At 49.5% G+C, this 14,263-nt stretch overlaps 2 protein-coding genes across 2 annotated transcripts; both read left to right on the top strand.

The window, feature by feature from the left end:
• Positions 1-6,306: 6,306 nt before the first annotated feature.
• On the top strand, positions 6,307-7,497 carry LOC122388780 (mediator of RNA polymerase II transcription subunit 15-like). Its single transcript, XM_043380164.1, has 3 exons — positions 6,307-6,417; positions 6,463-6,609; positions 6,793-7,497. Exons 1-3 carry the CDS (start codon positions 6,307-6,309, stop codon positions 7,495-7,497), a joined length of 963 nt encoding a protein of 320 aa, XP_043236099.1.
• A 1,915-nt stretch (positions 7,498-9,412) lies between these two features.
• LOC122388779 (proteoglycan 4-like) lies at positions 9,413-10,789 on the top strand. The gene has a single exon (XM_043380163.1). The coding sequence runs from the start codon at positions 9,413-9,415 to the stop codon at positions 10,787-10,789; it is 1,377 nt and encodes a 458-aa protein (XP_043236098.1).
• The last annotated feature ends 3,474 nt before the right edge of the window (positions 10,790-14,263 follow it).

Below are 14,263 nucleotides of genomic sequence, written 5' to 3'. Positions count from 1 at the left end.
TGGGTCTTGGACGCTGCGGGGGAACACCCCACAAAAGTCCTCCAAATTCCACGAAAAAATCCTCGGATTTCGAATCCTTACGCACTGATGTGCAGCTTAAATCAGAATTTTCTTTAAAAATTGTTTGGTTTTCGTTCTTTTCTCAAAAACCGTAAATTTTTGTCGACGTCGGGCGCCGTGGCGGGGGAGGGGGGTTATTGGCCCCAAGTGGTTTACATTTTTATCTTTTGCTTATCAGGGCGTTTATCAGTTCAGTTAAGTTAAGTTAATTTTATTTGTTTACCTAACGGAAGCAAACAGTAAAACTCAATCAAAGATGGACGGGCGTCAATCTAAAATTGAATTGTCTATCTGAATTCAGGAAGAACACCCATCCTAGTGCTCCACTGCTCTCGGGTGACTGAGACCGGCAGCGGGGACTGAGCCTGCAGCTTGCTGAGCGACCACTCTGAACCACTGGACCAACTGGGTTCTGGACAAAGAGTGGCTCGATCCACCAGGCATCTCTTTATTTCTATGCATGTTGTATATGGTTCGTTTCACATGTCTTTCTCGTCATTGATATGGCGTTTGCTGTCTAAGTCCTTACTTGCTCATATTTTGGCGTCTGGGCCCGAAGATGCTCACTACGAAGAAGTCAGGAAGAGCTCAACAATAGCCGAATGGGCGCTTGACCTTTTGAAGATAGCCATTTGTAGCTGAAACGGCGCACGGACAGGTGAACCATGGGGATAGGTGTTAGGCAGGGTGCAACATTGCTCTTGGCGTTTGCTAAGCATGATAATTTCTAATGAAAAGGAAGATGCACTTCTCCACTTATTCGGTCGCCCTGAATCCGCTGGACTATTTCATTTAGAGTTTTTTATATAGAAATGTTGTAAGGACTAAGGAGCCTCCCACATGGAGCCCCAGTCGCAGCTGGAGAGACTCCGAACGAGGCGCTCAGGACCGGTGCCTGCCGTTTTCCCTGTGCCGTGCAGAGACCGCTATCAGTGCGAACGGCAGCTACGCTGAAGGAAACTAAGGTGCGATGTCCAGAGTTTCTTCTACATGACCGATATTAGGAGCAATACTGAAAAGTAACTGCGTCCTGTTGACTAATTTTACACTACGATAACTTGATTGGTAATCTATACAGCTCCTTGTATGTTGTCGTGTTTTCCTAGCGATCACCCGGAGTATGACCGCATTCTTCCTGCTTCCTTAGTATTGAGTGACACTTTGAAGGGTAAGCCATGGGAGCCGAATGGCCGTAGTAGCTAATATCCGCGCTTTTGTCCTGCTTCAGATGAGACGCTCTAGCTTATTTTGCTGCCACTGCCATGCTCAAAGGCTGCATTTTAACCCGCGCCATGATGGTGGTCTGAATTTTTCATGGAGTGCTAGGCCCCCGCCTAACTCGGCTCTCGAGCCACGTAAGCGACACACGGTAAGGGTGTTTGAAAGTGGATCAAAAATAATGAATTAAGTACCTCGTCATTTCACCAGAGGGCATCAAAGGTCGAATATCACCTTTGTCGACAAATTGACGCATTGCTCTGGAGGGAATAGAGCAACAGCGCCGCAGAAAAGCGCACTCGATAGCTCTTTTAACGTTCTTTCTGAAGTGCGTCCCCAGATGTGACCTTAGCTCAACGACTTAGCCTCCAGAAGGCAATAAGTCTTTAAATTGAAGTGTTCACCGAAAACATTCATTGGAAAAACATTCACGGAGAACATTTTTTCTCAGGTAACTTTTGATTCAAAATTGGCACGAAATTGATTCTGCCGACGTCGTTTTTCTCTCATCGAGTTACGTCGAACGAGTTATGAATTGAACTTTAAGTCATTTTGAAAATTTGCCTTAAGGTCAAGGTCACGACCTGGCCAGAAAAGGTCATGTTGCTTATCAGTCGACCCGTATCGTCGAGCTGAACACATACAAGATATTTTCATTGCTCTAGTATGTCTCTATCAAAAGTTATTGCAGAAAAAAACTGCTGGAGACCTTTCCTGACCTGAGCTGACCTCAGGGGCCAAATGGTGTGATGAGTGGCTATTTTCCGATCATGTGTGCCATGTTTACCTGTTACCCTATGTTTGAGAGTGTTTAGTGTGACTTTCGTCGTGATGGACAGCCTGGACAGGAGAGGTCTCAAAATTGGCCTGACCTTAGTTCACCGATGTCAAAATTCCGAGATAAGCATTATATGCATACTGCTACTCTTCTTAGTCGCTGAAGGTTTTAAAGCGATTGTTCAGTTGGTGTAGCTATGACGAACATTGTAACTTTTTCTTAGGTAAGGTTACTTTACGTGACCTGGTGACGTGACCTTGGGCGACCTAGGTCTGAAATTTTGACAACATGTGCAGAAAATATGCATTATAAGGCGAAGGAAAAGCGATTGCGCTATGCGCCCTTGTTTTTTTTTTATAGATATTCACGGAAAATATTAGGGGGAGGGGCGTAAAATCACCTTCCCCGCCAGCACGGCGTGGTTGTGCTATTGGTTTTCTACATACGCGCCGGCCGAGGGGGGGGGGGGGGGCGGGTACGACCCCTCTCGCCGTTTCGCCCCTGGTGGAGCTAGCGCGTCGCGGAAAAACGAGCGTGTGCGCCGTTACGAGACGCAGAGATTGGTACCCGATTTTAAGGTCCTAGGTCAACCGGTGACCTCTGAGGTTAGGTCAAGTGCCCCAAGGTACGGTTCAGTTTTTGGTGAATAACTTCGCAAAGAACGGCCGCAGAGCCGCGATTTTGGCAGCATCGTGTTCGGCTCGCTCAGGCGCGTCGAATGATATACTTTTTGTTCGGGTCAGGTCAACTTAGGGTGTTGACCTCAGGTCAAGGTCAGGTCAGCACCCCGCCCCCAGGTCACGAAGTTGGTCGAAAGAGGTCATGTCGCATATCATTCGATTCGGCAGGTCTTCCTGAGTCCATTGGTGGCTTTCCCGACTCGCTAGCTCAATTTGATCAGGAGTTATTGACGAAAAACTAATATGACCTTGATGACGTCATAAATGACTTTACGCAAGGTCCAAATTGCAAAAGTGACGCATCTAACCTTGCAAGGAGTGCATCAAATCACGATTCTGTGTGCTTGAGATAGTTGGAGATCGTTCCCGGCGCCAGAATAGCAGTTTTCATTTTTCCCGCATTGACTTATACCTAATGGTGAGGTCACGAAAATGACCTGACCTCATATGACCTTTAGGAGAAATCCGAGATATACAAGTTGTGAGACTCATAATGGATACTAGATCCTGCAAGTTTCATTTCCCTGTGACATCTCCTCTGGCAGTGAGGGCGCTGCGAAGTTGCGAGTATCTGAAGACCGTGCAGAGGTTCACTTATGACGTCATAGGTCAGTGACCTGACCTGACCCAAAAATGCGGTTGGTGTCAAAAGATCCGGCTTGAATCAAAGGTCAGGTATGCCAAGTTTCAGCTCTCTATCGCCAGCGTGTTCGGAGCTATCGCGAAAAACCCTATGGGGGGGGGGGCACCCGCTCCCCCCCCCTCGGCCGGCGAGGGTTAAGGCGAAATGCATGCAATCATTGATCGGGACGTTCACTTACCGCATGTCTGGTTTCTTCCCGGGTTTGCTGTTTATTTTGTTTTCAGCTAATTAAACATCAACAAGCTGTTCACATACAAGTGACGTCATCTTCCAACTTCTGTTAAAACAAACAACGAGCAGTTCGGGACGTCCATGTTCTGTTCGGGAACATGGCAAGTAGGGGGTGGTTATAACCGAAAACTTTAAACCTCCGCTAGTCCTTTTGCCCCTAATTGAGCTAGAGCCTCGCGGAAAAAACCAACGTGGCAGAGCGAAGGGTACCCGATTTTGAAGTCTCAGGTCAACCGATGACCGCTGAGGTCGCGTCGAGTGTCACAAGGTAGGGCTTTGGTTTTTGGTGAATAACCGCCAAAAATGGTCACACAGCGGCGATTTTGGCACTAGCGTTTGTTTTGGTCAGGCGCATTGATTGACATATTGTTTTTGTATGACATTTTTTGGGGGCTAGGCCAGCTTAGGTAGTGGTTTCTTTGAACAGCTACTCATGCATTTTCTGCCGTCATTTATAAATGTAGGTATAATCCTATATTCACTCCATTTACATGTTGAAGAGTTCATACCTAGGCCGGCTTAGTAGAATACTTAAAGCCACTCTAAATGCACGACGCACGTTGTGTACTTTGGTTCTTAGAGGTCCTCAGATGAGGGATTTTTGTCGGTCACTCACCGAGCCGGTCTTAACTCACGCCCCGTAAGAAAGAAGGGGGGGGGGGCGAAATGGCCCCTCTCACTATCGGTCGATATCTGCTAAGTCACCAAAGTTTTAGGACCTCTCCTGGCGTCAATTTTACACCTAGTGGCCATTTTTCCCCTATGCCATGATAGGTTGGCCACAAATCACGTCAGCGTGACGTCATGTTCTGCGATAGATGTACCTATTTTTATAGATAATTTTGCAGAATCGGAACTTATGATAAAGAGCCCAAGGCTATCCATCGCCATACCAAATTTCAGATCGATGGCCCCGTTTTTGGCAAATTTATGGCGGAAAACTACTCAAAATTGATTACCTACGTCAAATTTTTTAACTTCATTTTAGCCGTTTTAGACCACGTAGCGCACAACTAAGAAGCCCATTAGATTTCCCGTGACGAGGTGCATCGAATCGGTACCCTTTTGTGCAAAAATATCAATTAAAAAATCCCCTTTTTTGACCTGATCTTCACCAGAACGTAAGCTGACTTGGCCCCAATGGTCGCCTAACCCGCATCATTGAATTTGAAATGTAAAACTGACCATGAAACATGTGTCACACGACCCTAGTATAAATAGTTGGGTAGGGTTCATATTGTGACTGGTAGTGACCTGACCTCTGTGACCTGACCTGGTATCGGTGACCTCATTTAGCAAAATATGTATTAGACAAACATGATTTGCGATAACATGCTTTTTACCTGATGTTATATCACAATATTACATTTCTTAAAAAGCCTGTAAATGTTCGGAAATGACGTGACCCTTGACGTCAGCGGTTTCACTTGGGCCAATGAAATTGATATTTGATTCACAAGGTAGTTCCCCGGTGGAGCTATTGAACGCCGTTTGAATTTTGAAAATCGGTTGTCAACTTTTCGAGATGTTAGGGGGCCGAAAACGCCCCTTCCCCAACTTATGGCAGGGGTTCGGCAATAGCCCTGCGGGACACGGATGAACTCCGTGCCAGTGCCGCAAGTCCTGCACGCGTGCTTTTGTAACAAAGCTTAGTCCTGACTCCTAGCACATGGAAATGTATCGTCCGGAACCTTCCAAAAGGTAGGCTAAACTGAGACAATGGGCCCAGTCGTTACCGTAGCTGTTGCAAGTGGAACAACTTTGACATCCGTGATCTGGCACGTAACAGCAGACACATGCCGTGAAGGATAAAGAGTTATGCCTTTAGCATAGTTCCATGGCCGTCAGTGACTTTAATTCGGAAATGATGTAAGAAAATAGTCGCTTTGCTGAAGCTCTTATGTATTTTTGTAGGCTAAGTTTCAGCCACGAGAACCAAACCTTCAATCGCAAATATGTATGCTTTACAATTAGCATGCCACTCTCAGCACTAAAGCCAGCAGTGGTTTTGACTTGTGCCTACATAGACACCGAAAAGGCCCTTCTGATGCTCATGCTGTTTTTGTGTATGACCAGAAAGAGTGAAATACCTAGAGCTCAAAACTAGACCAACCGCGAAACACGTGGGACAACAATTGGTGTTCAAATGGAATTTCCTGGATTTTCGAGCTTAGCTGTTCCTGGATTTAAAGGTCCTGGTCACTTCGAATTTTAAGTTATTGCCGTTTTTATTTGTGCTATAGTGGGCCTTTCTGAAAGAAATTTGCACATTCTACTGTCAAGCATAATTAGCATTCAAAACATCGAATGGTTACATGTTTGGGATTGTTGTTGTCGCGGTGCAGTGGACATTGCTGGGCGGTGGTAGCGTGTCCAAGGGCAAGCTGTACGGTTTTATGTGCCATTTTTTATGTTGACTGTCCTTTTACCATGGTCACTCCCCTGTGTCCCTGCGAGTGTGCACTGTGCGAGGCTGTCAATCGGCCGATGAGTGTGACCAACTTCCTGGATGGTGGCGGCCGTCCCGGCCTTCTGGCCTGAGCCTACGTGTAAACCGGTACGGCTGGGCGCGATCCGCCGCCACCGACTGCTATCGGCCCATCTAGACGGGCGGAAAATGGGGTATAAAGCGAGCTGCCGCGCTCGGCGGCCGCATTGTCCGACCAGCCGGCCAACGAGCCGCAGCGCCACTCACCATGAGGTTTCTGCTGCTGATTGTCTGTGTGCTGCCCGTGTGCCGCGCGGCGCCCATCCTGTGCACCCTGTACGGATACAACTGTCCGACACAGCCGGCGACCACCACCGAGGCACCGACCGCTCCGCCGCCGCCCTCGCCGTCACCGGAGCCGCAGCCGCAGCCGCAGCCGGCGCAGACGCCAGCTGAGGCCTCGCTGCTGGCGCAGCAGCAGGCCTACCTGCAGCAGCTGCAGCAGTTCCAGCAGGCACAGCAGGCGCAGCAGGCACAGCAGGCGCAGCAGGCTCCGGAGCCCGCGGCGGCCGTGCCAGCGCAGCCGCCCCAGCCTGCGCCACAGCCCCAGCCTGCGCCGCAGCCTCAGCCTGCCCCGCAGCCGTCCCAGCCGGCTCCGGTGCCCCAGCAGCAGCAGCAGCAGCAGCAGCAGCAGCAGCAGCAGCAGCAGCAGCAGCAGCAGGTGCCGTTCTTGAGCCAGGAGGCCTACTTCCAGGCATTGCAAGAGCATCAAGCGCAGCTGGCACAGCAGCAGCAGGCTTATGAACTCGCCCAGCAGAAAGAGCAGCAGCAGCAGGCTGCCGAGCAGGCTGCTCAGCAGCAAGCCGCCCAACAGCAGGCCGCTCAGCAGCAGGCCGCCCAGCAGCAGGCCGCCCAGCAGCAGGCTGAACTAGCTGCCCAGCAGGCGGCGACCACGCCGCAGCCGGATGCAGCTACCCTGGCTGCCAGCAAGTTCCAGGCTGCCTTTGACGCGGCAGTAGCGGCCATCGCCGCGGCGGCCGCGCGAGGCGAGAGGTTCGACCCGGTGGCGTACGCCAAGGCGGCGTCGGCAGCGGCCGCGGCCGACCCGCCGGCGCCGCAGCTCTCGGCCGACCCATTCCAGGTGGCCGCGCAGACTCCTCTGAACGCGTACGAGCCGGCGCCGCAGAAGGCGGCCCAGTTCCAGGTGCCCGTGGCACCGACTCTGCCTCCGACTACCACCACGACCACCACCACGACCACCACGACCACCCCGGCGCCGGCGGTGGACCCGGCGGCGGCCAGTCGGTTCCTGGCGGACGCTGCGCAGCTGGCGCCCGGCGCCTACTACTACCCTGGCTACTCGCTCTACTACAACCAGCTGAGCCAGAACCCGCTCCTGTACCAGCAGGGCGCCAGCGCACCCTCGGCCCCGGAGCAGTCGCCCCCGACGGCCGGGTAGAGATGCTCGCCACACCCGGAGCACCACACCAACCTCGCTCCCGGTGACAGACACTGCCGGGAGCGACCGTGTATTATTTATCTGTTAACTGAAACAGCATAGTTTGCAATGCCTTGGCGCACCTGTATCAAGCGTGTCTTGCTGTTTATTTATGTACATGCCAGGAGTGCGTGAGATGATGGGTCTCAAGTGCCGGAGAGTTGAACTATGGATGGCGCGTTGCTGCTGGGTAGTTCAGCGGCCATCGGGCAGTGGATTGTGACCATTGCTGTGGATACGTGTACTCTCGTTTTGTGCATAACAATTATTCGCTGCAGGATGGGCATTCCACACCGTTTCGAAGCCGACAGCTTGGTTTCGGTTCGAGTGTGAACAACAGTAACGTCTGCCGCACCTGAGTGTTTGATATTGCCATCGTGATGTGAAATGGATGTTGTATGGCGATTGACACCAGTCGTTTGCTCTTTTCGATTCATCGAGGCTGTATTTTCATTCCGAATTAAATAACTACCAAAATAACATTTTGTAGGAATACCTTTAAGATTCCTGTGTCTTACCACCGCGGTCTCAATATATCAGTCACAAGAACTTTTATTGGTGTGTGGCCATGGGGTATTCATTTACTGCAGATTTATGAGCCAAGTCAGGGCACATTAAAAACGGACCTGAAGTACATTCAGTGCTCATTACAAAACCATTCTAGTGTTTTTTACTTGCTCATGTATCTGCAGTAATTATGAAGTTCATGAACATTTTAAAGACGCATGCAGAAAAGATATGCAGAAAAGATGTGTGTAATGGCCTAGCCCGCTTCAAGGCCCCCAGTTAAAAGGCACGCTCACGTGCGCTCTCATTTGCCGCTCTTTTCTGCGAACCGTTATTTATGGATATAGATGAGGATATAGATCTTGATAGATGCATAGATAGATAATTGGAGCTTAGATGGTTTTAAGCGAGTGTGGGAAGGATACAACCACTTATGAAAGCCGAGGAGATGGTAGTGTCCACGGGGCAGTCAATCTCCCCAGCTGAAGGCGCATGTCCGTCACTTCCTCATCAGCCATTCGCAATTTGCGAATTTCTGCAGACAGCTACTAAAAATGTCACTCCGCTCCCCGGCTCCTGGGATTTGTTGCGAGTAGTTGTTCACAATTTAAATAGAAAACTGATATTTTGATTTTGAAGATATAATACCAACAATTTAGTATCATGAAAATAATTGTATCCATTGTGTTTCAAATAATGCTCAGCGTGCATTGTTTTGGTCGGTGTTTTCTTTGCATGCAGTCGAACAGCGAGGGGTGCATGTGTGGCACCATTCCACCGCGTATGCCTCATGCAGTACAAGGCTCCGGCAAACAGTAACAGTCACTTTCAAGGATTATTTGGAACCGTGGTATCCGGCATAGGAAAATTTTACGGGCGCTTTTGCCTCCTCACGTCACCAGCGCTAAGCTTGCTGACTTATCGGCCTCCAAAATCAGTTCCATTGTCTTCACTTGGTAAATCCTTGAACCATCGCATGTATACACACGCCGAGACGGATACCTATTTTTACCGATGTTGCACGGAACCGTCGATAGAAAGGGCGCCATATGGTTTTTATTTCGCTGAAACGGACGTTAATTATGCGATCGTGTCATGCAGCGGCGCCATATGGCGCAGCGGAGTAGCTAACGGAGGCGCACCTCCGCGGGAGGGTCTTCACACTTCGTCAGATTGTACTGGGTCGGTGCTCTCCTGGTCCAGGGGCTCCAGTGGGGGTCCTGCAGCACTCATAATATCACCCGTCAAACCGGTCTTGCAGGCATTTTTATTTTTGTTTCGCTTGTAAAGCTCAGGGACGCGCGTCTTTCGTAGGTATAAAGCACTCGAGTCTTTGATGTGAAGACCCAGAAGTCGAGCTGCGCTCCCGATGAGGCCTCGCCTGCTGCTGTGGGTCGCCGCCCTGGCGCTGGCCGTCGGCCATGGCGCCGCCCAGTGTCCCAAGAGCGGCTGCGGCATCTGGGCTGCCACGCCGGTCGCCAGCACTCAGCCCCGCCTGTGGCGGCGCGGCCAGGGCCGGGTGACTGCCGTGCTCGCCACGAGCCAGGCCGTGCCTGACCGCCGCGCCAGGAGGCTGGAAGCGCGCCGCCGCCTGGCTGAGGCCAAGGCGGAGGCGCGCGCTGCCGAGCGGGCGGCCGAGCAGGCCGAACGGATGGCCGAGCGGCTGGCGGAGGCTGCCGAACGGGAGGCCGAGCGGCTGGCCGACGCCGCCGAGCGAGCGGCCGAGCGACGCTCACAGAGCAGGCGGCGCGCCGCGCGCGTCAGAAGCAGAACCACCGAAAAGCCGGCGCAAAGAGTGAGCAGCTGGCGGCGTCGCCTAGCCAGACGACGCGAGGCCAGGGCTCGGGCTGAAGCGGAAAAGGCTGCAGCTGCAGCCGCCGCTGCTGCCGCTGCCGCCGCGGCTGGTGCCGGTGCCGCATCAAAGCCAGAACCGACCGTGGCCTCAGGACCAGGCCAGACTGCTCCTTCAGGACCGGACCAGACTGCTCCTTCAGAAACAGATCAGACTGCTCCTTCAGGACCAGACCAGACCGCTTTTTCAGGACCAGAACAGACTGCGCCTTCAGGACCAGACCAGACTGTTCCATCAAAACCAGAACAAACCGCCCCTTCAGGACCTGAACAGAGTGCACCTTCAGGACCAGACCAGACTGCACCCTCAGGACCAGACCAGACTGCACCCTCAGGACCAGACCAGACTGCACCCTCAGGACCAGAACAGACTGCACCCTCAGGGTCAGAACAGACAGTACCTTTAGAACCAGAGCAGACTGCTCCATCAAAACCTGAACAAACTGCTCCTTCTGAACCAGAGAAGAGTGCTGCTTCAGGATCAGAGCAGACTGCCGTAGCCGAGCCAGACACTACCGCCATAAAGAAGTCAGGCCCTACCAACGTATCGGACGCCGACCCGGCCGCGGAAACGGAGCCAGACCCGGCCACCGGATCCAAACCAGACCCAGCCACCGGATCCAAGTCAGACCCGGCCGCCGGATCCAAGTCAGACGCAGCCGGAAGCTCCAAGTCGGACGCAGCCGGTAGCTCCAAGTCGGACGCAGCCGGTAGCTCCAAGTCAGACGCGGCCGGTAGCTCCAAGTCAGACGCGGCCACCGGATCCAAGTCAGACCCGGCCGGTAGCTCCAAGTCAGACGCGGCCGCAGCAACTGAGCCAGGATCTGATGCTGCTGCTGCTGACTCTTCTAAGCGCGCAGCAAAATCCCGTACTACCAAACGAGCTAAGCTCTAATATCCAAAGTGCTTTTGTGCTTCCCATGAGACTAACAAATCAATTGGTGATTTGTTCGGTGTTGTTTTTATTACCTGCTAGCTTTGTTTGCATGCAAATATTACATTTTTGTGTACAAAGTCAGTTTTTGGCAAAGCTGCTGCGGGAGGGTTTCGGAAAGAGAGCCCTGTCAAGAAACAATGCCTTGGTTTTTCTGATACACAGGTAATAAGAGGCCCTGTGTAGGGAAAGCGCTGACTGTAGAACAAGAGCGCAATGGCACGTCTGTTTTGCCATTTTTGTTTCACAGGGGCAAAAATGGCTTAGAAGTCAGGACTAAAGGGGAAATCAGCCATGCACGTACATCAATCATGTAGAAGAGAGGGATATTAAGCTCACTGTGAGGCTAGAAATGCTGAGCCTCCAAGAATATGAAGTCCTGAAAAACCATTGCCACGAAATAGCCATGTCTCATCTATGTCTGCTCAACCAAAGCTGTTATTGCACATCGCTCTGGCTGCAAAGTGCATATGCCTCCGCTGGCGCTGAGTAGCCTCTTCGGCTGTCAGGCAAGTCTCTGAAGGCCTAAAAGTCGTTAATATCCATTTTCGGTGTTGAGGATTCGGTGGGATCCGAGGACCAGCCCATTAGGTCCTGCGTTAGCAAAATGTGTTAGGGAGGGGGTTTGTGAATCTGCCAGCGACATGGGGGGGGGGGGGAGGGTAGAGCTGGTCCCCACGCTGAGCGTAACGGTCTCACAGGCTCTGGCCGACATCCTGTAGGAACTGGGCTGATCCTCTCCTACGTCCTCATGAATCCTATGGACTGCTGCTGCTGAAGACCGGTTTAAGTTGTTGAATGGTGACGAAAACTGGGTGGTTGCTTGCTCCCTGTACTACCCTGCGTGTGATGCACCGGCGCGGGTGAAACGGTATATCCCCGGCTGTTCGGTCCAAGGTGAGTCAGGCCGCCTTGCCCCGCGGCAGACATGTGCTTGGATCCGAGAGCTAGATCTATGATCTCAGTGGATCTCTCGACAAAATAGAGGGGTTGGATCTATGATCCGAGTGGATCTCTCGACAAAATTCAGGGGTTGGATCTATGATCTGAATGGATCTCTCGACAAAATTTAGGGGTCGGATCTATGATCTCTGTGGATCCAGCGGGCAAAAATTTGTGGAGGACCTATGATCTGTATGGATCTCACGACAACAGCCAATGAAACCCTTATCCTACATAATTGTACACCTTACAGTGCAATACAATTGAGAATTATCACTTGTGGACATGGTTATTGGTTAAGACCACTTGTGATCATTAGGTATCATCATTAAATTTGAATTTAAATAAACAACATTTGTACTACATTTAAAATAAACCAAGTACATGCATATTGCTACTTTTTGTGACCAATTGTAACTTTTTCATGACAGTACTGATGACAATCTTATCAACAAGCTACAGCCACTTTAATTCAAAGAACAAACAGTACACCCAGATGCAGTGGCAGCAGGGCACTGCAGATTTTCATTTTAGTCCCATTCTTTCTGCAACGCCAGTAGGGCTAATGCTAAAATGCCAAAATCTATGGGGGGCACTGTACCCTGGTGCCACCCCCCCCCCCCCCCTGTTCTGCCACCTATGGACAGATGTTAGGAAATCAAACCTGGAAGCCAAATAGGTCAGTTTTGTTAAAAATAATCCAGCAATCCACTTCTGTCAGGTATGAAATCCCAATCCAGAATGTTCATATGAGCTATTAGTATGTGCAACACAATTTCGATTTAGTAAGAATAGCAACCAACCTCTAATACTTTCCTAATAAAATTACAAGTTCAAAAATGGCATCAACTTCTTCAGATTACCTACTTTTTGCCACTTTTGGCGTCGTGCCACACGTGTGGTGCCATGCTGTGCTTTTGTTATGAGAGAGCCTTCCAAAAAAAGACAAACGAAATTCACAGCTCACGTTTTGGTAATATGGTTTTATTACGTCATTATCGTTTGACCAATGAAAAATATTAATTTGACCAAGCCCGTAATGATTCCAAAAGATTCCCCGTAATAGGCCCTTTTAGTTTTAACTAATGACGTAAGATATTGTTATTCTTTTGAAAAATGAATAAAATAAAGATGCAAGGCGCACACCGCTCAGGGCCATATAATACTGTTTCAGCTTACGTTTACGTCATTAAATTCAACGCTACAAAGATGATATTCACAAACAATCGTATCGTAAAATTATGTGAGGCAGAAAAAATGAACATTCTTTAAAAAAAGCTCCAGACTTTTGAACTTCCAGTTTGATTTTTTTATTTATTTTCATTATACTCGAAGGTAGAACGCCTAGCTCATTTGTTATTTGAAATGACGTCACGAGTTCAATTTAGATACTGAATATTCATTTTACGGTAAATATCCAAGGCCACTACAATTGATATTTCGCTTCCCATCGCTTCCGCAGGCTGTTGAATATTTTTATACTTTTGTTTAGATCTCAGTTTATTTTATCAAATATTTCTTTCAATAGATTGAAATACCTTTACCTAACCAAGCCACATGTGTCAGTATCATCTTTTATTGTTTATCAATCAATTGTGGTAGCTGGAAACTGGAAAGCCTCATGGTTGTCTAATGCAAGATCAATGAGATTGTCTTATCAATATCATTATGTAGATTCTACCATGAATTGTGATGTGGTAGGTACCTAGTTATGTATTGTTCATTAGTCATTACTTTGACTTACCTCTATGTTAATTGTGAATGCAAACTTTTCTGTTGGTATGTGAACTGTGAACAATCTTCATGTCACTCAATTCTCTTAAGTTGTGACCATCATGACTCATGAGCCTCCTTTATTTTGTATTCTGTATAATGTAACTGGATGCCTTTACTAATATGGTCTTTGTATAAGATTGTTTGTTTCTAACCATACTTTGGTATTCATAACTTCTTATGAAAGAAAGTTGTTAACATTTTGAGCACCTATGAGCTATGATCCCAATGGATCTCACGACAAAATTGGGGAGCCAGATCTATGATCCGAGTGGATCTAGCGACAAAATTGAAGGGTCAGATCTATGATCCCAGTAGATCTTTCGACAAAATTGAGGGGTTGGATCTATGATCTGAATGGATCTCGGATCGGGATCCATGGGATCGGATCTCAGATCCATTTTTCCGGATCCAAGCACATGTCTGCCCCGCGGTATATGACTATAACCTTGAGGGTGGGTGATACCCGTTCTATCACTGCTGACTCAGCTTCGGGACAGCTGCAAATGGTACACTCGATTCACAGCCAGGAGAAGACACAATAGCAGTTAACGCTTAGCTCAGCAGCAGAGAAACAATTCAGACTAGTGGTGCCAGTTTCGGAAAATGTATGTGCAGTGTCCGTCCATTGTCCGGTATTTTCGTCCACTGTCCGTCCAAAAATTCCGAGCCAGCCATTTGTCCAAAGATCTCCGAAAACTACGCAATAATCTACACGCA

The sequence above is a fragment of the Amphibalanus amphitrite genome, unplaced genomic scaffold (genome assembly GCF_019059575.1).
Source record: "Amphibalanus amphitrite isolate SeventyFive unplaced genomic scaffold, NRLGWU_Aamphi_draft 000335F_arrow, whole genome shotgun sequence".
NCBI classification, from domain to species: domain Eukaryota; kingdom Metazoa; phylum Arthropoda; class Thecostraca; order Balanomorpha; family Balanidae; genus Amphibalanus; species Amphibalanus amphitrite.
This window is presented reverse-complemented; position numbering and strand designations above follow the sequence as displayed.